Source organism: Pipistrellus kuhlii, unplaced genomic scaffold (assembly GCF_014108245.1).
Source record: "Pipistrellus kuhlii isolate mPipKuh1 unplaced genomic scaffold, mPipKuh1.p scaffold_m20_p_14, whole genome shotgun sequence".
Classification (NCBI taxonomy): domain Eukaryota; kingdom Metazoa; phylum Chordata; class Mammalia; order Chiroptera; family Vespertilionidae; genus Pipistrellus; species Pipistrellus kuhlii.
The window spans coordinates 21,051,125-21,077,813 of NW_023425449.1; the positions used below are offsets into that span (position 1 = coordinate 21,051,125).

Consider the following 26,689-nt stretch of genomic DNA (forward strand, 5'->3'; position numbering starts at 1 on the left):
ACATTAACTAATGTTTTTCCCAGTCTTGTCTACGTGTGTGTGCTGGTGTGTGTTGCTTTATTTTCAGCAGATCTTTGAGAATCTTAATCTCTTCTTCTTTATTTCACTTACAAACTGTTGACGTTAAAAACAAAGATAAAAATTGGAATAATCTGGGACAGGGAATTCAAAGTACACACACACTTGTTAAAAATTTATTTTTAAAAATGTTCAACTACAGTTCACTTTCAGTATTATTTTGTATTGATTTCAGGTGTACAGCGTAGTGGCTAGACAATCATATACTTTACAAAGTGTTCCACCAGTATTTTCAATACCCACCTAGCAACACACAATTATTGCAATATTATTGGCTATATTTCCTATGCTGTGCTTCACATGCCCGTGACTATTTGGTAACTACCAATTTGTACTTTTAATCCCTTCACCTTTTCCACCCAGTGCCCCAGCCTCCCTTCTCTCTGGCAATCACCAATATGGTTGCACAGACTTTTTAAGTAAAATTAATTATTAAAGTTTGACATGCAAAATATAACCTCCACAGTATCATAGGTACAAAAGAACGTGATATCTGTGTGTGTGTAAAAATTCAAAAAGTAGCAGCCATCCTATCAACTATCACTGAAGAAGTGTTACTATGTGCTAAACTCCTTTCATGTTACAATATATCATGTAACTTGGGCATCCACACCAGGCAGAAGTCCTCATCCCCACTTCACAGGTGAGCACATCGCACTACATCCTCTGCCAATAGGTGATGGAGCTGAGTCCTCAGACTGCGCTAATGATGTTTGAAACTTCCCACTTAACAAAGAGTCCCATTGAAAGCAGGTCCGCTCCAATTTTTAGGCGTGACCGGTGACCTTGATTTTACCTTCCGAGGCAGGGGTAGGGGAGCTGCGAGTGTTGGGGGAGGACAGTGGAAGAGATGAAAAGGGATGGAAAGAACAGATACAGGAGCACCGCGATGGGGCAGGTTGTTGAGCGGCTCCAGGAGCGCCAGGCGCTGGTCCGCAGAGGAGGCGCAGGAAGAGCCCAGCAGCTGAACCCGCCAGGTGGATGCTGCACCTGCGCACGTGACCCGCGCCGGCGCCAGGTGGTGGCGCGCTCACCTGGACCCACGTGACGGGGCGGGGCGGGGCCCCGCGAGGCCCAGGGCATCGCGGCCACGCCCCCTCCCGTGCGGCGCGCGCGGACCACGCCGACGGGAGCGGCGGCGGCGGCGGGAGCCCGGGAGGTGGAGGCGGGCGGAGGGCGGCGGCGGCGCGCGGAGACGCAGCAGCGGCAGCGGCAGCATGTCGGTCGGCGGAGCGCCAGGCGTGCCGCCCCCGAACCCCGCCGTGTCCTTCCCGGCGCCGCGGATCACCCTGCCCGCTGGCCCCGACATCCTGCGGACCTACTCCGGCGCCTTCGTCTGCCTGGAGATCGTAAGTGGGGCAGCCTGCGCGAGGGTGAACGGGCACCGGCCGCGGCATCCCTGGCCCCCCCCGTGCCGCCTCCTCTGCGCGCCCCAGCCCCCTCCCCGTGACCTTCCCTGCGCGCCCTTCCGAGCCCCGCACGGTGCCCGCTCCGCCTGACGCTGGGCGGCGGCGCTGTGGCCCGGGCCGCGCGCCTGGCACCTGTTGGCGCGGGCACCTGCGCGCCGGCTGGCGAGGGAAAGGGCCCCGAGAGGGCGAGCAGGTGGCCCGGCGGGACCGAGGTGTAGGGACTTGGAGAGGAGAAGCTGTTGGCGTTCGAGGGATGAGCCTTCAGAGACCCCGGGAGGCTTGGCCAGCGGCCGCGCTTGGCTAGAGCCGGGGCAGGCGCGCTCGGCCTTGCCTGTTGCTAACCTGCCATTTTGTTGGGTGGTGCATGCAAAGGTGTAGCGACGGCTGGTGACCAGAAGGCTACCTCGCTGTGAAAGGGGGGCGGAGGGGAGGCCGGAGGTAACAGGAGAAAACCTGGGCACATCCAATTCTCCCTGCTTGCCATTCTGAGTGCCCTTTGCAATGGCGAGAGGAGCGGGCTCCGGAGGGAGGCAGGGCGGGGGGAGGGAGTGAAGCTGGAAGGTGCCCTGGGCAGTTTCCAACCAAGTGGGCGTGAGAATGCAAAGGGAAAGTACAAACGGAGCTGTCAAGTTCCTGTCTGTCTGCCTGCCTGTCTCTGCCCTTTGCGCCTCCGTTCTTCCTGCTTCACCTGTGCACACCCAAGGCTCCTAGGCACACTTTGCTGGGCCTGAGTGAAGAAGAGGTCACCTGGCTCTCGGAGGGCAGCCTTCCCGGGCTGGAGACTGGGACAAGTTTAAAGGAATGTTACGCAGGTGGGAGCTTTCGAAGCTTGCTGTAGACCAGGGGAAACTTTGCTAACATAAATTGGGCAACCTAGGGTTGCATCATGCCCGGAGAACTGCAAATAGAGTGAAATGCCAGCGCCTCTCTCCCGGGCTAGTTTTGTTTGCTCGGATTGGGCTTTTTTTCCTAGCTCCCCCCTCTCCCCTCTCCTTCTGAGTTTGCATAACCTGGATTTGGGTCGCTTCGGTTTCCCTTTTGTGCTGCTGGGCCTGGGACACCTTGTGAGCATTGGTTTCCTGTCCCATTGTGTGAAGGTGGCTAAGTTAAGTTTAGCTCCGATTTGAATCAGGAAAAGGAGATGAGTGAGTTATATGACATCAGTCGTGGGATCGTGACTGCGAGGCGAGGGGAGGCTGGTTTGCGTCCCGGCCCATTTCGGAAGCCTCGAAAATGCCTTGGAGGAGGCGCTGGCATCCATGTGAGAAGCGTGGGCAGTGGATGGCTCTGTGCCGACGGCGCCCTGTGCGGAGGGAGACCCGTGGAGAACAGTGATGATCTGGGGAGGAAGGTTGTGCAGGTTCTGGGCTACTTTTAATTCCATGTTCCCCAAACTCCAGAGGATCACCTACCTCTTTGAGAACTTTATGCCCTCTATCCACATGCTGCTTGTACTGTACTAGAATCTACAGAACGTTCACTTAAATAGATTCACACTCTAAACCTCAGTGCCTACCTTGGCCTCATCTTAAGCAATAATATATGTGAATTCTCAAATTTGATATGCTGGTTATGTTTTTTTCTTTCTAATATTTATTCAAATAGTTATGTATTTACACCCCCCCCCCCACACATATATATATATATATATATATATATATATATATATATATATATATATATAGTGTAAAGTATGTAAAGAAACATGCATATAAGGAACTATATGTGTGTGTATATGCAAAGAAGGCTCATCCATGTGCCAACAAATCAAATTCCAGCTCAGGAATCACCTGTGGACATGTGACACTTTCAGAAGCACTGCCTAATTCTGGGAGGAGGGAGAAAAGAGTGGAGAAAGTTCATCTATTTCCTCTCCCTTACCCTCATCTCTATTTATCTAGCCCAGTGGTTAGTTCTCAACTCTTGTTGCACTTAATTAATTGGGCAGCTTCTAAAATACTGTTGCCAGCCCAGGTTAATTAAATCAGAATCTCTAGGGGGAGCACCTGCAGTCTGCTAGTTGTTTTTTTAAAAAGCTCCCAGAGGTTCTGATGTATAGTCCTAGCTGGGAACCGCTGAAGGGGGCCTTTAGGGGATTTCTGTGGACAAGTCAGCTCCCTCTTACAGATGAGCGTTCTCTCTGCTAAGATTTCTACCACTCACCATCCTAGGAGGGACCCCCAGACTCAGAAGTATTCAGTTCATTCCTCTAATCTCTTCATTTCCGCTGGCTTCTTCCCCCAAAACACACCTGAGACTCTTACCTCGCTAGAACAGAATCCCTTCCAAAAGCCATTTCAGTTTACTTTCACTGTGGCCAAACATCTTCATAGTTTTAAATCTAAGGCCTCCATTACCTCTTTTGCTTGAATTATCAACCTCTCTCCTCCCCATCCTATGCCCCTCAAAAGTTAAAGGACCATAATAGTCCAATGAAACCAGTGACTTTAGATAAACAAGAGGCTGCATTGGAGCCAAACCTTGGCTCCTTGATGCTCATCCACCCGCACCATTTGGAGATCCTGGCTTCCATGCTTTCAGAGAGCAGCAGTGGAGGCCGCCTGGGTACTCCTCTATCTCAGAGGCCCACCCCGAGCAGATACACAGATAGGAGCTAACTAAACTTTTGAAGCACCCTTGGTCCCTGCTTTCTCCATTTCCCACTCAGTTTTCTGATTCAGGGCTCCACCTGAGGAGGCTCCTCTTCACAAATTCCTCACCCTGTTAGTTAATTATGAGATTTGCCAGAAGCAGCTCTAAACCCTAGCTCAGTGGTCGGCAAACTCATTAATTAGTCAACAGTGCCAAATATCAACAGTACAACGATTGAAATTTCTTTTGAGAGCCAAATTTTTTAAACTTAAACTTCTAACGCCACTTCTTCAAAAATAGACTCGCCCAGGCCGTGGTGTTTTGTGGAAGAGCCACACTCAAGGGGCCAAAGAGCCGCATGTGGCTCCTGAGCCGCAGTTTGCCTACCACAGCTGTAGGTAATCTCCTTTCTGGGGACTGATTGTTTTAGCCTTTTTAGGTGTTTCTGGATGTCTCCACATCTCTTCTTGATTTTAACCTTCTTTTCGAATTCATTTGTCTGTGGTAATTTCTGTCTATTGCTATCTGAAACTTCACACGTGAAAACAGCATTGCTAAGCTAATGAAACCACAATCTTGGAGTTCAGTCCTCGCACTAACCGGTAACTTTGTTCAAAGAATTCAATCCCAATCTCCCTTACTGCGTTCTATTCACAATCTCTCAGGTGGAAGCTACCTGTTGGGAGACCTTTCAGAAGATATGAATAGTGCCCACCTGCCCTGGCCTGTGTGGCTCAGTTGGCAGGGCGCCATCCTACGCACTGAAAGGTTGCGGGTTCAATTTCTGGTCAGGGCATATGCCCAGGTTGCAGGTTTGATCCCTGGTAGGGGGCATGTAGGAGGCAGCTGATAGATGTTTCTCTCTTGCATTCATGTTTCTCTTTCTCTCCCATCCTCTCTCTCTGAAAATCAATAAAATAAAATAAAGTAAAATAAAATAAAATAAAATAAAAGCAGTGCCTGCATAACACCACCGAGTAAAGCAACTTATAGTGCTAGCTTCATGGGCAGAGAATTCTGCAACCTCACCTGCATGGGGTGGTCAGCCCCTCGTTTTTATACTCAGCTACATTGACCAATGCATGCTTGCCATAAAGTGCTTTATACTAAGTTGGTTTTGCAAAGTAAAGCATTTTACCCTGTTTCCCCAAAAATAAGACAGTGTCTTATATTAATTTTTGCTCCCAAAGATGCACTAGGTCTTATTTTCAGGAGTTGTCTTATTTTTCCATGAAGAAGAATGCGGTACACATTTATTGTTAAATGAAACTAAAGGAAATTTGCCAAAACCGGTTTGGCTCAGTGGATAGAGCGTCAGCCTGCGGACTGAAGGGTCCTGGGTTTGATTCTGGTCAAGGGCATGTACCTTGGTTGCAGGCACATCCCCAGTAGGGGTGTGCAAGAGGCAGCTGATCGATGATTCTCTCTCATCGATGTTTCTAACTATCCCTCTCTCCTCCTCTCTGTAAAAAATCAATAAAATATATTTAACAAAAAAAAAGAAAATAAAGGAAATTTATTACCTGTATACAGTACGGTAGTATGGTAGTTGTCAACACAAACCAGACAAACTGTGAATCCTACAGTATCAAGAATTTACTCATTTATTCAATGACAATCATGTCATCATCTTCTGGAATATCATCATAACAATCCAATTCCTGAATTTCCTGGTGAATTTCTTGTGACTCCATTTCTTTCAGAATCAGTGGACCAAATCTCTCATGTTTAGCCTAGGGGGGCCTTATTTTCGGGGGAGGCCTTATATTTCAGAAGGAAACCTATAAGTAGGTCTTATTTTCAGAGGATGTCTTATTTTCGGGGAAACATGGTAGTTTAGAATGAAAAACACCACCTTCAAAAGTTTTCACTTTTAAATCTCTCTGTGTTTCCTGAGCTAGGTGTTTCTCTTCAGGCGTTTATTGGTTAACTGCTGTGTGCAATGCACTTTTCCAGGAGCACAGGTGACTAAGCCCTCCTCACCTCAAAGAGCTTAGAACCTGGTTAAGAGGATATCTATAGAAATACCTACCATTCCTGGAAGAAAGGTGTGAGCTTGGGAAGTGAAGTACAGAGAAACATTTCCCTGGCTGGTCTCCTTATACGAAAATGACATTAGAGCATCTGTGACATTAGTCTGAACGAGATATTTCAGGTCTCTGTACTCAAATAGCTCATCTTGTATAATGTACAGGAAAGAACAAAGGTAACAGTTTTAAACACAAAAAGAACAAAGGTCATTATTGAATTCAGTGTTTTACAGTTTCCGTGTTTAGAGAACCATCTACATTCCCTGAGATATTCATTAACATTTCTCTTTATGGGAAATACTTTAGGACTCTTATTCACATGCTTCTAACTGTAGTGTTTTTGGATGCCACAATAATTTTTATTTATTCAACAAATAATTAAGGATCCTGGTATGCATCAGGCCTTATTTCATGCTCTGGGAATAGCATGATTAACATAGCTCCTGCCCAGAAAAGACATTCCTGTACAGTGAAGTATAAAGTCAAGGAAGAAGTACAGTGCTGTGTTTGAAGTGATAAAATTGGGTTATGAAAAGCACAATTGGTAAACAGGGTTGAGAACATGTGGCCACTGCAGAGGCAGGCTTTCATGGGATGGTATCCTTTGAGTTTAGCTTTAAATGAAGTGTAGACCTTCGATAGAAAAAGCAGGGGAGAGATTTCCAGGGAGAAGGGGCATGAGCAAACCCCAGAGGTAAGAAAGGCCATGGTATGAAAGTTCTGGCAATGGTTAGGATTTTCTGCCTGTTTTTACATGACTGGTGGGAAGGTGGCAGGAAAGGAAGGGAAAAGAGCAGATAAGGTTCACATTGTTGATTTGCTGAAAAATGAGAGGCCAAGGCAGAGAAGGTATTCTGTCCGTGATGGGGAGCTGCTGGAGGGCAGGGATAGACCTGATCAAGCCTGTGTCTTAGACATCTTTGTGTGGTGAGGTTTGGTTAGAAAGGAGGGAGATCAAAGTCTGTGAGGTCAGGAAAGGGGCTGATGGTAGTGATTTGGATGAAGGATGACGAGACCCTGAAGTAGGACAATGGAAAGAAGCAGAGAAGAGAGAGATGTTAGGGTCAGGAGGTCTATCTAGCAAGTATGAGATGTTTGACATGTCCTGAAGTGATATTATACCAAACTGTAAACTGTCACTCAGAGGAATTATTGGGGGTGGGGAGGAGCAAATGTTAATGAAAGGATGATGGGAGGGAGGAGCTGTGGAGCTGATGTTTGTCTTCATGCAGATAAATCTGTGGAAGGGATTTCAGGTTCTCTTCAACCTAAAGGTTTGACTTTAATTGGTCTAACATATGAGTGTTTAGATGCGTATAGTTTTCTTTCTTGCCTAGAAAATAGGTTTTTGGTTTCAAAGGGAAATTGTGTGTTTGCAGGAGTGAAGAGGGACTAGCCCCGGCAATAGTCCCTTTTTAAAATGGATTTCACTCTATAGGTAAGACTTTTCCTTTGCCTCTGAGTTACACATCTTCATCCCTATGAAAAGGAGTCTTTAAAACTTCATACGGAAATAAACTGCCAGGGATTGCTTTCAGCAGTCATTGGCCCTGAATGGCAGCGCGGTAAGAAACGTGACGAACTGAAGTATGGAAAACTTTAAACCAAGTTGTGGAAAACCTTGACCTTGAACTCCCATGTAAAAGGTCAAGGAGAGGAGATTTGTTCTGTAGAGCTCTATAGAAATGTTGTACTTGGTAGTAGGCACCATGGACATGGCTTATCTGCTTACTGATATGGATGAATAAAAAAGACTGGAGTGATAAAGGACCAGGCTGGTGTACCAATACCGAGTACCTGCAGGACTTAACAAACAGGCCTTGATTGTTCTGTAGGGCAAACTGCACAGTGTGTGGAAATATCCTAGAGAAATTGGTTGGAGCAGAGAAGAGCAGCCCTCTTCAGTCCTGTCCGATTCTTCAAATGTCCTGATTCTTTTCCAGGAATTTGGAGTTTGACCTGATTTCCTGTGACCTATTTTATATGAAAAGGGCTATGTCCTTTCATAGGTACCATATATGACATCCTTAACTTTCGTATAATAGTTTTCAGAAAGGAGGGAGATAAAAAGGCAGGAAAGAGGTATGCTTTGCACAGTTCTTGCTGACATCAGGGCCCTGGCATGCATGATGAACATTTTTAACCTTGGGGATAACTAGTTACCAGCAAACACGAAAAGAGGATTTTAAATATCAAGGGAATTTTTAAATAAAAATAAAAAGGAGCCAGAACATAATTCTCCCGTATAGTTTGTGCTTTACATTACAAGGTGAACATCACCTATTTGAGAAACCAAAATGAAAGTTTGGGTCACATGGGGAGGATGAAAGGATAATTCTTTATAACATCCTCAAACATATTTCTAAAGCTTTCCAATGTAAATCTGAAAAGCAAAACCTCTTTTGCATTAGGCTATTTTGTACATAGGCCTCTTCTGTATATGTGATTTCTCACTGCTTCCCAAGACTTATATTGTTTTTCTTTCCCTGATTAAAACAAACAAAAAAAACCTGCTCACTTGTACCTCTAATTCAGAGCTGTACCAGGGCTAGTCCAGGACCAGTTTGGATGAAAATCAGCAAGGTGGGATAACAGATGGGGATTAATAGAGGAGAGCAGGAGGGGGTGGGAGGGTAATAAGGCACAAGTTCCCATGGCAATTGCAGTAGAATAGGTAAAGTGAACAAGGGGCCTGAAGATTGAAAAAGAGGTGTCATGAACTCAACTAGCAAAAGGTGCCAACTTTTCCACTCTAGTCTTCTGAGGTCTTAGACCAGGTGATTGGCGTTGCCAATGATAACTTGAAAATAGAGAGGTACATGTTTCTGCTTCAGTCGATTCATGCCTATTTCCGAATACCCACCGTGTGCCAGGAGGTGAGCTAGGCTTCAGACAGCAGTGTGTTCCTAGCATCCCCACCTGCACTTCTGGAGCATTTACCTCTAGAGCCATTTGCTACCCATGCTGGTTGGTTTCCATTCATTTCAAGTCGAGTGCAATGGAGCATCTTCTGTAGAAAGCACTAGGTTCCAAGAAGCTTAAAGTGAGGTCACCCACTCTGGCTGCACAATCCAGTGAGTGAAACACACACATGTGCCCAGGATTTCAAACCAGTGGTTGTAAGCTTGGAGGATACACACATCAGTAACCATGGCAGCACCAAGGGATAGCACCCAGCCATGGAAATTTTTCTGTAAGACATTGTATCTTTCTAGAATACATTGAATTTAGTTATCCAGCAAAATGTTGATGGCAGCATGACCAATGTAATGGACTCTGTGTGCAGGGGATAAGAAACAGACCAGAGTACAAAAAACTCCCCACATACAAACACAAAACAAAGGGTGGCAGGGAAAGTAGCATTGCAGGGACCAGGTGAACTTGGAGAGAGAGGTAGGCAGCTGTGTTCTCTAGTTCTGTTACCACTTGACTGCAGTCACATTGTGAATAAGTTTACTTTTTTTTTTTAATATGTTTTATTGATTTTTCACAGAGAGGGAGAGAGGGATAATAGAAACATCGATGAGAGAGAATCATCGATCAGCTGCCTCTTGCAGACCCCCTACTGGGGATGTGCCCAAAACCAAGGTACATGCCCTTGACCGGAATCGAACCCGGGACTTTTCAGTCTGCAGACTGACGTTCTACCACTGAGCCAAACCGGTCCCGGATGAATGAGTTTACTTTCATGGGCTACCTTGTAAACACATCTGTCAGTTATTGTATCTTATCTGTTGACTAAAATATGTTCCCAGTTTGGGAAGGAAAAAAAAAAAAGCTCTTGGAATATAATTTGTGTATTAAATGGAATTCATTGTAGGCCCTCTGTTTACCAGGGGATTGATTGTGGAACATATTAACCAGTTCCTTAACCATGTTGTTTCATTATAGGTACCCAATAAATAAGCATCTATTAAAATAGTAGGGGTTATTGAGTCTATAAGGTCTTCTGAATTTTTGGAGGGCACCACAGATCCCTTTGTGATTTTGATGAAAGTTGTGGATTGTGTCCTCAAAAATTACTCTGCCTTATCTACCTATTTTGATATCATTTCAGGGAATGAACCTTCTCCCTTCCTCCCCCAACCAAGCCAATTTATGGCAAAAGAATAGAAGCCCTGCTCTAAAATGAGTGCTAAGCTTTGGGAGAGGCAGAACAGCATAATATTGAGATCATAAGCTCTGGAAGCCAATTGCCAGGTTCAAATCCCAGATCTAACATTTATTAACTGTGTAAGTTAGGGCAAGTTATTAATGGCTCCCTACTTCAGTTAACTTATCTGTAAAATGGAAATGGGAATTATCAGTGTTTGTGAGGATTAAATTGGTACAAATAAAACACAGTATTGCTTGGAACAGAAAAGCTCCATAAATGCTAGTATTTTTGTCATCCTCATTAGCTTCACTCTCTTACTCTAACTAGCTCTATAAGCCAGACTGGGAGATAATATTTTTCCCTCTAGGCTTGCTGGTTTGTTGATTTTTCACTGCTATAAAGTGATGACCTACCCAATATGTAAGTAGTAGGAGAACTGGAAAGAGAGGGTTATATGTTATATACAGAACATCCTAAATAATGAAGTATTTTTCCTTCAGGGCAGTCGAACAGTCCTTTATACCTTCACATTCACTTACCTTACCCTGTTCTCATTCCAAACATTGACTGAAAATAGGTCAGAGTTGAAATTGGCCCGTTTACTTGATGAATAATAAGAGTACAATGATGAAGGTGTCAAATTGGTCTGAAAATTATTAGCTAAGGTATTGGAGGGCATCTTTAAAAGCAGGCTATTAGAGCCCTAGCTGGTTTTGCTGAGTGGTTGAGTGTTGGCCTGCAGACTGAAGGGTCATGGGTTCGAATTCAGTCAAGGGCATATACCTTGATTGCTGGCTCTAGGATTCTTGACCCTGTATGTGAGGCAAACCAATGGATGTGTCTATCTAGCATTGATGTTTCTCTCTCTCTGCCTTTTCTCCTCCCTTTCATTCTCTCTGAAACATTAATGGAAGAAAATGTCCTTGATGAGGATTAACAATGAATGAATGAATGAATGAATGAATGAATGCAGGCTATTAGGAAATAAGTTGCCTTTGAAAGGAAAGGGGGCATTTTTGTAAAGAGAATCCTTTGGAGACATCAGAATGGCATCCAAATAGGAGACAAATTGAGAAGTCTGTAGTCCTTCCAGGCAAAATGACAAGAGTCACTGCTTGCTCAATTCCTTAGTTTCCCCAGGGCTCAGGTGTTTTATCAGCCCAGAGTTTCTAGTGGAAACACATTTTAACTCCAACTCTGAGGGCTCAGGTCAGTGTGGTGTGGGGATGAGTGAGTACTTGCACAGTTTTCCTGTGGAAAGGTGGCAGCCAAGTCTAACCCTTCTGGCCTGCAGGCACCAAACTCAAGTGAGAAGTATATGCTAAGCCACAAAGGAGAGCATGCTTTTTGGGATGTGTAGCAGTTTAATAACTGCACTCAGAATGTAATTGAGCACTATGGGTATGTCCAGGTGCACCTAAAGTGAAGCTCGGAAGGTTAGGGAAACAGCCACAGGGAAGGCTGACAGCTACTTCTAGGAAACCTTGGCCTTTGCATGACCTGAGAGTCGGGGTGTCTTTTAGTTAGAGCTTGAGGCACAGGGTCATGCGCCCCAACTTAGTTCCTGAGAGAAGTCTCAGAATGTGATGCATTCGGTGTGAGAGGATGGGTGATCCCTTGCTATGGTGAGCTTTCACAAAGTCAAATCGTTATGCCAGACACGTTAACCTGTAGTGAGCGCCGCATTCAGTTATATCTCAGGAAACCTGGAAAAAAACAAGTTTTGAAAAATGTGATACACTTGGGAGTTTTTACACAGTCAGACAATTTGGACACCAAAGAGCAGTGAAAGGCAGTGACAGACAAGAAGTCAGCACGTGGTTCTGGATCCAAGATGAGAACAGTTTGGGCAGCGTGGCCTCCCACCCTTCGCAGTGGGTGTTCCCTGCAGTTGCCACGACTCTTATCAGCTGGTCTCCCTCAGACTGGAACCACGTTTGTGCTCTGCTGTTCATCTCTGAAAACAAGGCTCCTCCAGAGTGACATCTACTGAACAGGATACTGACAGTGACCGTGTGCTTGGTAAATACTCTGAGTTTGGCAGCTCCTAGAATTAGATGAAGAGAATATGTCGTTCATTAGTAATGTCTTTGAAAGAATTTATTTTTTATTATTTAATATATTTTTATTGATTTCAGAAAGAGTAAGGGAGAGGGAGAGAGAGACCGAAACATCAATGAGAGAGAATCTTGCATTGCCTGCCTCCTGCATGCTCCCCACTGGGGATCGAGCCCACAGCCCAGGCATGTGCCCTTGATCGGAATTGAACCTGGGACTCTTCAGTTCATAGGCCCACCCTCTACCCACTGAGGGATTGAAAGAACTTTTTAAGGGGGAACCAGGTTGGGAAGCTCTGGAGCAAACGTAGCTTTTGTCAAAAGGACACCAGGAGGAAGAGAAGAAATAATCGTGTCAAAGCGCCTGTGTGATAGTGTTACAGCGAGGCAGGCGGGATCTCCAGAGCAGGCTTAATTATGTCCTCTGGCCCATCCTCCCCCTTCCAAAGCTATTGTGGTGAGCAGGACTTAAATCTGCACTCCCCAGGATCTCTGGCCGAGGGATGCGGTCTCTGCTTATTCATATGCCTTCCTCCCTACCTGCCCATCAGCACACATACCATAGATGGGTAGCTAAATCTGTTCTTTTCACGTAGGCACTGCACTTCCTTTCCAAGCCTCTGAGGTGTGGGAAGGGCTGTAATTTTGAGTATGACAAGAACAATTCATGTGCCTTGTGTCACGTTAACATCCCCTGTCAAAGCCCTGCTTTGCCTGGAAAACCTGCTTCTAACCCTGCCTCCTCGCCTGCTGCCCAGAATCCTCCCCGCATATTCCTCTCCAGCCTCCGGAGCACGCTGTGTGGAGCTCTTTTTATAGCTCGCTCCACAATCTGCTTCTGAATCAGAGTTACTGGTGTCTATTTCTCCCTTGTTTGGAGCTGCTGTAGATAGAGCCCTGCCCTTTTTTCTCCTTTTTTTTTCTTTTTTTTTTTTCTGGACTATCCTTCTGTAGTGCCTGGCAGTAGATTTGAGGCTGCCCTGTTTGAGGTCCTGCCCATTTTTACAAAATATTATGTTTAGTTCCAAGGAATCAGGTACTCTCTTCTTCAGTGGTGTCAATTTATCACAGTTCCTATATCATATTGTATAATTATGCCCATCTGTTTGAGTCTGCCTGCCCCTAACAAACAATGGCCCATTGTTCTTGATTATGCTTGATATTTGTACCTTCTCAATAAATGAATTAATAGATAGTTAGTAATGATGCATTCCTTAAATAGTATTTAAAGTAACAGGAGTTATTTGTAGTGGAAGAGGAAGAAAAGGCTACCAGAAAAAAAAGATTGAGGGGAAAAAAAACAAAACACAAAAAAACCAAGAGATTTGAAGATCTTATCACCATCAAATATTTATTAACCAGTATGAAGAGTAGAAAATATTTTACAGGGATCACTGTATCTTTTCATAGCTTACTAATAAAGTTGTGGTTAAATTTTTTAATACGCATTAATATTCATGACTTAGATTTACTTCATAAAACTGTCTGGGTTGGTTGTTCATGCTTGATTTGATAGTAGGACTTAAGATATATCACCACAATTAGAAATTTATTAGGCTGGTGCTTTGTCATTGCTCAAGTGATAAGTTATTATGCTTTTCAAAATGTTTTTCAAAGTAGTAATGAATTATATAACTGGGCCTTTTTTTTTTTTTAACTTGAATTAAAGCTTGTGTTTTTAACTTTCAATGGCTTGTGCAGCGAGACATAGATGATTGTTGGTTTTTAATATCTAGAACTCCCACTGTTCTTTTATGACCACTAGGCATTTATTTGTTCACTGAGCAAATATGTAAGAGCCTTGTGCCTGCCAGGTACTCATACTTCTGTGATGTCATCTGTGGGTGTGCGAGGCCACAGGTGGAGGTGGGGGTGGTTCCCAGTGGCCTGTTCGTGTTTAGGGCAGGTAGATAGCCTGGATTTTTGTGTTTACAAATCTAGCACAAGGCCTGACAGTTAGGAGAGGATTATCCCGCAGACTAATAAATGGCTTCAGATGTGGAGACACATGGCTGTCAAGCAGGTCTGATAATGTGACTGGACTGGAAGCCAGGACATTCAGTTACAGTGTTTCTCATCAGTGTAACACGTTCACAGTAACCAGCGTGCCCAGAGGACGGAGGTTCCTGAGCATGGGTGGGACTCTGGAACGAATGCCTTTTTGGATCATGAGCTATCCCAGATGAGCTGTGAATGAGTGTTTCTCAAGCGCACAAGGGGGAGGGAGTGGCATTCTTGGCCAGCATAGGTCAGGCCGCTCAGACATGAAAGAGCTTAATCTTTGGACTGCAGGTTTTGTTTTTTCTATAGTGTAAAATGTGAGAGGCTTAGCGACAAGAGACAAGGATGTAAACGGCAGGTTAGATCCTTAAAGAGCCCGACATGCCCTGCTAAGGATGCCTGGCCGCCATGGCTTTTGTGGTAGTGTGGAGGAGACCACCGCTGTTAGATTCAGGAAACGTACCATCTTCAGCCCCTAACCATCTCTCCCCTGTGTTCTCTCTCATTCCTGGTTGCCAAAGGCAGAAAGCTGAGTATCTTCCGTGTCTGATCTTTTGCTGTCATGCCCACATCTGATCCAATATAAGCATCCTGTCTACTTTTTAAAATTTTGTCTAACCTATTCACGTCTCTGCAATCAGGGCCTGAGTCTGGTTTACACTGTTGTTATAACAGTCTCTTGTGCGGTCTCCAGTCTGTGTCACACTCTAGCCAGAGAGAAACATCTGAAGGTGAATCTGGTCATGCTAGTTCCTGCTCCAGATGACCTGTGGCCTCCTGTGGCCCGTGGGTTTGTGGTTCACGCCTTTGCCTGACCTTCAGGACCTTCAGCTGGGTCTCCAGCTCCCCAGGCTCTCTCTCAGCTCCCACCAGGTCCTCTCAAGACTCACCTCCTGCCCTGGATCAGCCTTCTCCTGACCCTCCTTTTCCCCCAATCCTTTGGGTTGTTGCTTCCAGTGAGTATTTTCTGACTCTTCACATCTGGATTTAGAGCCCTCATTGTGTGGACCTGCAATACACGCCACAATTTGCCCAGTTTTGACTTGTATGAAGCAGCATTTTAATCACTTGCTTAATTGGCTTTTTACTATTAAGAGACTGTGAATTCTGCGATGGTGGAGACCAAATGTAGCTTGTTTACCATTTATTCCTAGAACCTGGCACAGCGCCTGATGGGCAATAGATATTAAATTAGGTCTGTGACTAAAGCAGCTGTTGCCAACCTTTCGGACCTCACGGACCACTGGTTAGTGACCACTGATCTAAAGTACCTTTGTCCGCCGAAACTGGTTTGGCTTAATGGATAGAGCATCGGCCTGAGGACTGAAAGGTCCCGGATTCGATTCCAGTCAAGGGCATGTAGCTTGGTTGCGGGCACATCCCCAGTAAGGGGGTTGGTGTGCAAGAGGCAGCAGATCGATGATTCTCTCTCATCGATGTTTCTAACTCTCTATCCTTCTCTCTTCCTCTCTGTGAAAAATCAATGAAATATATTTAAAAAAAATTAAAAAAAATAAAAAAGTACCTATTTCCTTGCCCAGCACAGAGGAGAGTTTCAATAGGTGATGGTGTATTTTATTGGTTACCATTATGTACGACAGCTGAAACTTTTACTCTCTATATAGGCAATAATTTCACATGAACAGCAATTTCCTGATAAGGGCTGAAGCATGGCCATTAAAAGTGACGAGCTAGGAAGTTATGGCTGATCTCTACTGATAACACTGAGACGTGGCGAGAGCAGAGCCAGTGTCCAGTGGTTTGAAGAGTAACAGCTAGAAGAGGTGGAGACAAAGATGCATTTATAAAAACAGTTATTGATAAGGGAAATAGGAAGACAGGAGTTAGAAAGGCAGCAGGTCAAAGGAAATCTGTTTAGGGGCTGTTCGCGGGCTGAGGACGAGAGTCCATGCAGGCAGGTGCAGAAACAGGTGTGCCATCAGATTGGGCTTGTGAATAAAAGCGCTGGGCTGGCACCTGAGGGAAGGAGGCATCTCACATCGTGATAAAGAAGAGAGGATGGGGCGGGGATGTGGGAGTGTGTGTGGGGGTCTGGGGAGAAGCAAGAGTCATGGTAGGAATGATGAACGCGCATTCTATTCTGTTGCCCAAACTTACTGCCATTTTTCTTTTTACCCTTAGCTGTTCGGGGGACTCGTCTGGATTTTGGTGGCTTCCTCCAACGTTCCTCTACCTCTGCTCCAAGGATGGGTCATGTTCGTGTCTGTGACGGCTTTTACCCTTTCCCTCCTCTTCCTGGGCGTGTTCCTCTCTGGCATGGTGACTCAGATCGATGCCAACTGGAATTTCCTGGTAAGGGATTCTTAAGTCTTTTTCAGGGAAAATGTGGGAAGTATAACTCTCTCATTCTGTCCCCAAATGCCTGATCTCTGTTTTGTCTGCTGCCACTGGTGGGAGAGAAAAGGTCAGGCAGCAGCGTCTTCATTGCCCAGCTTGAGAGATCCCTTTGCTGATAGAGCCGAGCGATCTTTCTGTTGCTCCTTTATGAGTTAGATGACCTTTGCTCACAGTTCACACAACAAATAAATGGATTGTAATTATTGAACAGATGCCTTTGACAGGTCCTGTGACAAATATCTTTAAGTTTTCCACTGATTTCTGTTTCCGATATTAAAGACATACATTCTTTTCAGAAAACAAGCAGCTATATATTAGGGGGGAAAAGAAGAGTGATGTTTTGTATTTACAGGCATAGCTGGGAGATGTTGCAGGTTCGGATCCAGACCACTGCCATAAAATGAGTATTGCAACAAAGCCAGTCACACAAATGTTGGGTTTCCCCAGTGCATGCAAAAGTTATATTCATACTACTTAGTGTGCAGTAGTATTATGGCTAACAAAAGAATGTATGTGCCCTTAATTGAAAAAATACTTCATTGATTAAAAATGTGAGGGTTTTTAATTGGCCTAATTTTAATATTCTTGTGTCTCATGGAAAAGGGAGGCCAGAGGATAGGGAGAGAGCGAGGTACATCCAGAGCAGAGCATACAACCATTTATTAAGTCTGCCATCTTATATGGATGCAGTTTATGGCACCCCAAAACTAAGACAATAGTACTAGTAATATCCAAAATTACTGATTTTGCCCTGGTGGATGTGGCTCAGCTGGTTGGGCATCGTCCAGTGCACAGAAAGGTTGCTGGTTCAGTTCTCAGTCAGAACACATATCTCTGTTGCAGGCTAGATTCAGCAATAAGGGGCGTGCACGAGGCAGCCAATCAGTGTTTCTCTCTCTGCATAATGAATATAATAATGAGAGCGTTTGAAATATTGTGAGAATTACCACACTGTGACAGACATGAAGTGAACAAATGCAGTGCCAAATAGTGCAAAAATACTCAACTCAGGGTTGCCACAATCTTCAATTTGTAAAAAGCATGGCACCTGAGAAGCATAAGACAAAAGTACAACAAAATGAAATATTTTCTGCATTTTTGATTCCTGTGCTAAAAGATCAAGAATTGTTAAGAAATGAATTTTGCAACCAGCACAATTCTTAACATTATGACACCATTAAGTTGGATCAACATATTTCCCTTTTTTTTTGTAACACGGGGTTCTCTTTCATGCTTGTGGTTATTCATTCTCTCAGAATGGCCCAGTGGAGCATGAATTTCAATCCATTGTGGACATGCTCTCAGAAAGTTCATGACGAATCCCCTCCCCACCTTTGGTTTCCATCCCACAAGGGTGTTTAGACACATAAGTCAGGACTGTAGACTGGTGTTGTATGTGTTCCTTTCAAGGATAGCAGCATTTTTTACTCAGCAGCTTTAGGACAGGAGTTAGAGGGAAATTATTTGTTCTTATCTGTAGAGTATGAGGAGGGCTGTCATCCCAAGTGTTATCAACAGTGAAGTCTAGTGAATGAGGCTGCCTACCTTCAACCAAAGGGGGGGGGGGGGGCAGCAGGGACAGCCACACACTGGCTTCGTTTGAGGTTAGATCTGGTTCGCTTGATAAGTGTGTACCCTCAGGCAAAATAGTGAATCTCTATAAATTTCATTTTCTTCCTCTATAAAATGGTAATAATCATTCCTACCTCACCAGATGCTATGAAGGAACCACGGAATTAATGTACTATATTACAAAGTGGTCCGCTTTGTGTCTGGTTCCTAGGAAGAGATCAGTAATCGTCATTCCTCAGTCATGCTGAGGCTTGCACCATAAATCTCTGAGAGTCCTTGAGTTTCTTGGGTTGCTGGTGCCATGTGTTCTGACCTTTTTGCTTTAATTTCTCATTAATGAGAAAATATTTCTAGTAATTGGTCAAGTGATGAAGATCAAAGGACCCTATTTAAGTTACAGGTAGATGCTTAATCTCCTCTTTCTAAATGCCTGGCTTTCCCATGATATGTACGAATAAACCTGTAGTCCCCAATATTGGTAAGCATCACCACGCTATTGTAGTGTCAGGCTCAAGGATGGTATTCGACCGGTGTGTACCAGGATAGCCCTACCGTTGCTTTGGTACTAGTTAATACAGTCATTGCCACAACCTACTGCCTTTTCCCAATGGTTGTGACCTTCATCACCCAAGCCCATCCTCTGGGACCGTCCTGGACCTGCTACCAGCCCAGCAACTAATGCGTTAATTATTGGGTAAGTACTGACTCTCCAGGATCTGCAGGGCCCAGCATTCTTTCTAATTGGTCAAAGCACATACCTCATCAATGTTTAAATATTTTTCTAGTAACACTCCTGATTTTATTAGACATATGTTCATACCATCCCTTTCCATTTTGTTCATATTGCTTTATCATTGGTATTGAATACAACGATTCATACCCTTTTTATTAGGTTTCCATAAGAAATTATAAAGACCTACACCAGTCTGTTCTGTAAGTCACCTACAAAGGTTATCCTGTGATTTGTCTAGTCTGTTTTTAGCTGCTTAGTCCATACTTAAATGCTTGCCATCTTTAGAAATGGTTTTGGGGTTTTTTCCCTCCTCTTTTGAGATTTTCAACATATTCTGCCTTTTTGACTACCTGGTCGCTTTTGATAGGTTTTGTACTCTCTCAGCCAGGAAAGTTTTTGAGCCATGCATATCATAGTGTTCACCAGATAGTAACAATTTTAAATTGCTACATTCTAGAATTGTTAGACATTAATTGCTGAAAAAAATAATTGTTTCCACCTGTGATAATGTTGCCTATATACCAGTCATGAAAGAAGCAAGAGTGCATTTTTTCCCCATTTTTTTTATTAAGGTATTATATGTACACATACCTTATCATTGCCCCCCACACACAAGAGTACATTTTGATAATTTCTAGAAGTATTTGTTTAGCATATTAACTATCTAGCTTTTATTGATCTTGAGATTAAATTTGTATGCTTGGTAGATATCTGTAGAATTCCCCCCCCCAAGATTTCTAGTGTTGGTAGAAAAGGTGAAATAAAAAGTGGACTCTGGGAAATAGACCTATGTGGGCTTGAGTTCTCCCTCCCAAGTTCATCTTTGTGTGGCTTTGAGACTGTCACTTAATTTAAAAAAAATTTAAGAAATTTCTTATGCATAGAGATTGTAAGGATGAATTATAATAAATGTAAAATATCTGGTGTTGGGAATTCAATAGAAATACAAAGAAATGTGTTGATTTATTAATTCAGGTAAGATAATGTGAATTTTAGTACAGTTGTACTTTACATTAATGCGAGTAATAGCTTAATAACAGTTGAGTTTTATATGAAAATTTCTTGTACTTTTTTGTAAAAGTATGATTTTGAATTTTTTAGAATGTTGGGAGATAAGTTATTGAATTCTGTGATTTCACAGGTCTTTTCTATCTTTTAATGTGTAGTGTTACAATCTGATAAAATAATTGCTAAAAATATAAAATGCTTAATTATAAAATACATATATAACCAATATATTGCAGCAATAGATCTTATTATATAATAACTATAACTTAAATGCCATTTTACTTACATTTTAAGGACAGCGTATGTTATTCCTTTTTATGTTAATTATAATTGATCTCAATGGCACCTTAGTATAAACAAAAATTATATACTTTATTATAAAACTCCATAGGCCAGAAGGTTTGCCACTGCACCAGTTACATTGGGGCAGTTGATTTTCATTTGGATTCTAATAGCTTCACATTTCTAAAGCAGCCAAAAGAAATGGCTAATGTAGTTCAAGATTGATTCAATGTTCTAATCTTCCTGAACCTAAACTTCATCATTGAAATAAGGAACAGAGAAAAAATAGATTATTTTTAATTGTAGACATCTCTCCTTTCCCTCCTCTTTCAGGATTTTGCTTACCATTTTACAGTGTTCGTCTTCTACTTTGGAGCCTTTTTACTGGAAGCAGCAGCCACCTCCCTGCATGATCTGCATTGCAATACAACCATGGCCGTGCAGCCGCTCCTGAGTAATAACCAGTATAATATAAACGTAGCAGCTACAGTAAGTGTTTGATGACTACACCTTACCCACACTTCCCTTCCACTGTCAAGGTCTCCAAGTAACTCCTCAGGCACAGTTTTTTTTTAAAAAATGTTAGCATTAAACATATAATAGCCATTTATTTGTACAATACTATGAGCAAAGTACTGTTACTCCCTCAGTGTTGTGGGTGATGAAACTGAAGTACAAAGAGGTTGACATTCATGTAAGATTAGAGCAGTAAGTGGTTGGCTTTACACAACAAAGTCTACTTTGTAGAAAGAATTGTTGTGCCTTTTACTTCTTGTAACTTCAGACCTGGTAAGGGATATTTGTTCTTTAGTGTTCAATACCTATTTGTAATTCATTCGAATTCACTGAGAACCTACCATGAGGCAGGTGATAGGACAGGGATGCATCAGGCACAGTTCCTGCCAGTGAGGAAAGTCCAGGTGAGTGGGGAGGTAAATATGCTAGCCATCACGTAGATGCTATAGAGGTGAAATACCATCCATGGGGACATTTTTTGAATTGTTTTATCCTTCTAAATGCATATACTTAAATGAGTTTATCATTTTGTATTGACAGGCATCTAAATTATTCCCTGAAATCTCTTGATAAGTAATATAACTATATAGCAAGTGGTTGATTACAAACAGTTCAAATTCCCCATTTGTACAACTCTCTTTAAGGTATATTGAAATAAGAAAAGTGAGGGTTTAAATATAATGTCTCAAAGGAATAGATCATACATTTAAATATTAAAATTCAGAGTACACTGGGACTTAATGTGACACTTTGAGCACTTAAGAGGTTTGCTAAGGCAGCTTCACATAGGGAGACAGAAAGGGAAGGATGACGGACAAAGTCACAGAACAGATTCACACTATGAAGAACATTGGTATGTCTGGAGCTATGCTGTCCAATAAAACTTTCTAAAATGATAAAAATGTTCTATATGTGTACTATATAATATGGTTGCTACTTATTCATAATTATATTAATTTAAAATAATAAAAAAAAAGCACAAAGAGGTTGTACTTGGTGACAGATAACACAATTTAAAATAATAATAAAAAAAGCACAAAGAGGTTGTACTTGGTGACAGATAACACAATTTACATTTAACTAGCCACGTGCAGCTAGGAGCTATTGGACAGCACAGATCTAGAGTCTGAAGGATAGAGGTCTGATGATTCTGTTACAATTGCCAGAGTTTGTTCATGGTGACAGTGAATTAGACTGAAGGTGGCTGTGAAAGGCTTATAGGTCACTGATTATTATCTTTTCTTTTATAAGAAATATAACTGTTTTTACTTAATTAAATCTTACTTAAAACCCAGTAAGTGTGGAAGGTAAAAGCATACATGCCCTAGCTCAGTGGTCGGCAAACCATGGCTTGCAAGTCGCGGTTTGCTGGCCACTGTCCTAGCTGAAGTGTGGAAAGAGTATTGTAAGATGCCCATCTTTCCTTCTCATAGAGCCACCTCTATTCACCTCATCTGAGGTACTTTCATAGGATCTGGTTAGGAAACCACTATTTTTAACAGTTTCACAAAGTTCAGGGACTCAGAATTGGCATCAATTAACCATCTATTCCCAGTAGATTTTCCTTTACTACTTCCATCCCCTCCTTTTCAATGGTGCAGGCTAATTCTCATTATATCTTTGGATGTGTGAAGTCACTGCATATTGATTTTTTTTGTAGTTGTTCTAAGATCCTACTTTCATAAGAATAATAGGCACTGAAGTACTTGATGATTGGCGGTGGATATCACTAACTTCTCACTGATATCCTTTCCCTAAGAGCTCAGTTTTCAATGTTCTTCATAGTGTGAATCTGTTCTGTGACTTTGTCCCTGTCATCCTTCCCTTTCTCTGTCTTCCTACATGAAGCTGCCTTAGCAAACCTCTTAAGTGCTTAAAGTCCCAGTGTATTCTGAGTTTTAATATTTAAATGTATGATCTATTCCTTTGAGACATTATATTTTAAAGCCTCACTTACCTTAAAGAGAGGAAAATTCCAGTTCTCTAAAATAGATATCAAAAGTGGTCATTCTCATTCACCAATGTCTGGATTAGAGATATAACCGGCTCCATCCCCATGTCCTGACAGTTGCACTTTCTTTAGCTGTGAGGAATAGAATAGACACCTCATAATGAATTTTTGAATACCATATTGGACGTATCACAAATACTTGATTCTAGTATGTGAGCAAAAATGCTCAACCTAAGGCTGTCTACAAATGAGAAAATTATTAAGAGGCTAGAATCTTTAAAAGAAGGGTTAATGGTATAAACTATAAAGAGATAAAACAGCTGTACAAATCAACAAAAAAGATCAATATGGCCATAGTTGTTATTTCTCAGTGGTTAGTGCATTGACTAATGGACTGAAGGGTCAGGGGTTCAATTCCTAGTCAAGGGAACATATCTGGGTTGCAGGCTCAATCCCCAGCCCTGGTTGGGGTGCATGCATGCAATCGATGTTTCTCTCTCTCCCTTCTCCCTAACCCCTCTCTCTACTCTCTCAGAAAGATCAATGGAAAAAATATCCTCAGGTGAGGATTAAAATATGAGATGAATAGGAATGGCTTTTATAAGTGTGGAAGTATTTTAGTTTGGTCAGTCTTCAGATGATTGTAAGAACAAGTGTTTTCTTCAAGTCAGTGTTCTAACTGATGAGAATTTTTTTTACCCTTTTTCTTAGATTTTTGCCTTTGTGACGACAGTTTGTTATGGTTGCAGTCTGGGTCTGGCCTTACGAAGATGGCGACCGTGACACTCCTCAGAAGCGCACTGTCTGTATGTTAGTATCATTTGTTACTTCATTCATCTGATCAGTTTGGATGCCATTTTTTTCGGATATAATAATAGTCCGAAAGCTGTGTGTTTAGTAAATGGAGAGAGATTCTAAGTACAGTTTTGGTTTATTTCAAAGATAGAATTTTAATTTCATTATGATATAAACAGAGAAATGGCCTTTAATTTTACATAAGTCTATTCCTATATATTTTATGGATATAAAAATTGTTTTTAAAGATATTGTTTATGAAAAAGGGTATCTCTTTTGTTTAGTTGCTAAGTCATGTGAACCTTAATTTCTAAAGGTAACTAGAACTCCCTAAAAAAAAACACCCTACATTTCAAATAGGCTTCCCACTGACCTCTTTCAGTGTAAAACAGATTGGCATCCTTTTTCTATCATGGCCCAAAGCATTTGAACAAAAATTATGGCATTTTGAAAATTTCTTTTTAGATCTTAGCCCAAATGGTAAATATTTTAGGCTTTGTGGCCCATAGATTCTCTGTCACAACTACTCTCCTCTGTTGTTGCTACATGAAAGCAGCCATAGATAATATGTGAATGAATGAGGGTTCCCATAAAACTATTTACAAAAGCAGGCAGCAGACTGGAGTAGGCATGTGGACTGCCAGCTATAGTTCTCTGACCTCTGCTGTAAAACCTTGGTTACGTGTCCTGTATGTTATTGAACTGATCCCAAAAGGTATAAAGCTAATTAGAGAAACCACTATACTATTTAGTCTCCTTATGCAGTAATCACACTGCCTTAGTGTTAATGGTCAAATACTTACCGTTGAAGGGGCGAATGGTTTCTCCAGCTAATTCAAGTAGCTTCCTGAGTATAGGAGTAAGTAATTTATGAAGTGAACAATAGTTGCTTAATCAAACTTAGGGTCTCCTAACACCTGAGCAAAACTCTCCAGACAAGACCATTAACCAACTACTGGGATTGGTTTCCAGCTACCTGTGTCTTACTTTGGACTTATTTATGCTTCCAAGTACAGCCGTTTTCCCTGTGCATGAATATACGAATATTTGTGTGTGGGCATGTGAGGCTTTACCAAATAGAGCTCTCCAAAGAGGTAACATTTTATATGTTTTACATTGCTTTCTGAGTTAAATCTGAAGTAGATTAACTAACTTAAAGTTGTAGATTCTGACATATTTGGAAAATAGCCCTGAGATCTGTGTTGTTTCTGCCTTGGTGACAGATACATAGAATCCATTTTAAAATAACAGCGGTCACAAAACCTGTGTCTGGTGGAAATGCACAGGAAAGTGGTGTAGCCCACCTGCAGAGCCCCTGCTTGTGGAAAGGTGCCAATGGCTTGAGTGGGCGAAGTCAGGCCCTGCTTGCCCCCACCGCCCTCCTCTACCCTCCACGCTCTTCAAACAAGGTCCTCCTCTCTTGCCCAGAGAGGGCTATCTCTGGGAAAAGAGGACTTTGGGATTGTTCTGCACTTTCAACCCTTTGCTTTTTGTGGCTGAATCACCCCGTACGAGTGCCATGGATAAATTGAGCTATTAGTTTTCATGGAGTAGCGTGATCAATGATCAAACACTGTCTGTGTCCTAATCCCCTAGGAGAAGGAATCTTATTAGAATCCTTTTGTGTGATAAAAGACATGTTTCAATAGTGGCAAAAGGGTATCAGTCATAGGACTTTATACTCATGCTGTATCTGTTCTATACTATCTGACTTCCTTGGTTTTTCTAGCGCCATACCACACACACCTGTATTATGTATTGTATATTACTAAGTCATAAATGTGCCATAAAGATATATAGTCCATCCTGGTCTGAATTGTTTAATTAGTCTACTAGGTTTAGTTGTGAGATTTTTATCTTCCAGAGTATAACAGGTCCGTGCTTGGTGGCATTAACTTAAATGATTTCATGAAACTGCTTGATGGCACTTTGTAAATGGATTGCTTCTCAATCATGAAGAACCAAGCCTAAAACTCAATCTAACTGTGAAAACTTAGATTTGCAGATTGTGTTCTTGACTTGTGTAGCAAAGCACTTGAACAAAAATTATGGCATTTGAGAATTTCTTTCTAGAGCTTAGCTCTAAAAATGAGAAAGTGCTGTTTGGTTTTAAAATCTGGTAACTCCATGATGAAAAGAAATTTATTTTATAAGTGTTATGATGCTAATAAAGTATTCATTTGATAATCTCTCTTGGTCTTCTATTTTTTTTTTATTCAATTCACTTTGAAATTGTTAATCTTTTTGCTTTAATAAAGATAAAAAAAGGTATGTCTTCGGAAATAACATTATAAAGAAAGTTTCTATCTGTACTCTATTTTATTTGAAAAGTACTTATATAATGCTTAATATAATGCCTGGCAATCTTTTTCTAATATTAGCTCATTTAATCCCCATCATAGCTACTCTATGGGGTCTGTACTGTCATCTATCTCATTTTAAAGATGGCTAGAAGTAAAACATAGATCTTAACCAACATCCAGGGTCATGTACCTAGCAAGTGGGAAAACTGGGTTTTAAACCCCAGCATCTTGGCTCCAAAGTCCAAGCTTAATGACTGTATAGTCCTCAGTTTTCCCAGATTTCACATATGACCCTTCCCCCCTTCCTGTCCCACCCTTTCCTCAAGGAATGTTTTGTAACAATCATGTATGGTTGTCTTTTAGGCCTTTTTAACAAAAATCATAACCAAGAACTCACCTTCTTCCATTGTGTTCCTTCGCAGTTCAACTAGGAGTATGTACCATCTTGGCTGGGGGTAAGAAATTCTTCCTCATCCAGTCTTATGTCCTTTGCTGATCAGGTGTTCTTAAAATCCAATCCCATTGGTACTTCTCTGGTTCCTGCCAAAAATTAAGTTCTAGTTACATTTTGCAGCTTCTTTGGGATATAATCTTTTTTTTATAAGATGTAACATGAATTCAGCTGTTTTTCTGTTTTGGTCACTTGATAATTTCCATTTTTATTAAATTCAGAATGGCCAAGAGCATGCAATGTAAAAAAAACAAAACAAAACAAAAAAAAAACAAACAGACAAACAAAAAAAAAAACATGTTCATTACTTTTAGCTATTCTTCCATTCAACCAGGAGAGGGCAGTCTAAGTACATTTTACATACTTGGGAAGCAGCTGCTCAAGTGTGGGAGATTTCAGAAAGATTTTCCATTTCAATATGATAAACTCTTGAGTCTCTTTCCTCAGGGTAACATGT

General features: G+C 42.1%; 1 protein-coding gene and 1 long non-coding RNA gene across 2 annotated transcripts; both read left to right on the forward strand.

The window, feature by feature from the left end:
• Positions 1-1,185: 1,185 nt before the first annotated feature.
• Positions 1,186-25,669, forward strand: MAL2 (mal, T cell differentiation protein 2). The gene is made up of 4 exons (XM_036436846.2): positions 1,186-1,427; positions 16,406-16,576; positions 20,550-20,705; positions 23,395-25,669. Exons 1-4 carry the CDS (start codon positions 1,296-1,298, stop codon positions 23,464-23,466), a joined length of 531 nt encoding a protein of 176 aa, XP_036292739.1. The 5' UTR covers positions 1,186-1,295; the 3' UTR covers positions 23,467-25,669.
• Positions 7,321-9,867, forward strand: LOC118718237. The gene is made up of 2 exons (XR_004987732.2): positions 7,321-9,560; positions 9,789-9,867. It is a non-coding gene; the product is annotated as an uncharacterized LOC118718237 (long non-coding RNA).
• Positions 25,670-26,689: the final 1,020 nt, after the last annotated feature.

Coding starts and splice junctions, on each gene's coding strand:
- MAL2 (XM_036436846.2), top strand. CDS start 1,296: ATGTCGGTCGGCGGAGCGCCAGGCGTGCCGCCCCCGAACCCCGCCGTG. Junction 16,577..20,549: donor ATGCCAACTGGAATTTCCTG/GTAAGGGATTCT, acceptor CTCCTCTTTCAG/GATTTTGCTTACCATTTTAC. Junction 20,706..23,394: donor ATATAAACGTAGCAGCTACA/GTAAGTGTTTGA, acceptor CCTTTTTCTTAG/ATTTTTGCCTTTGTGACGAC.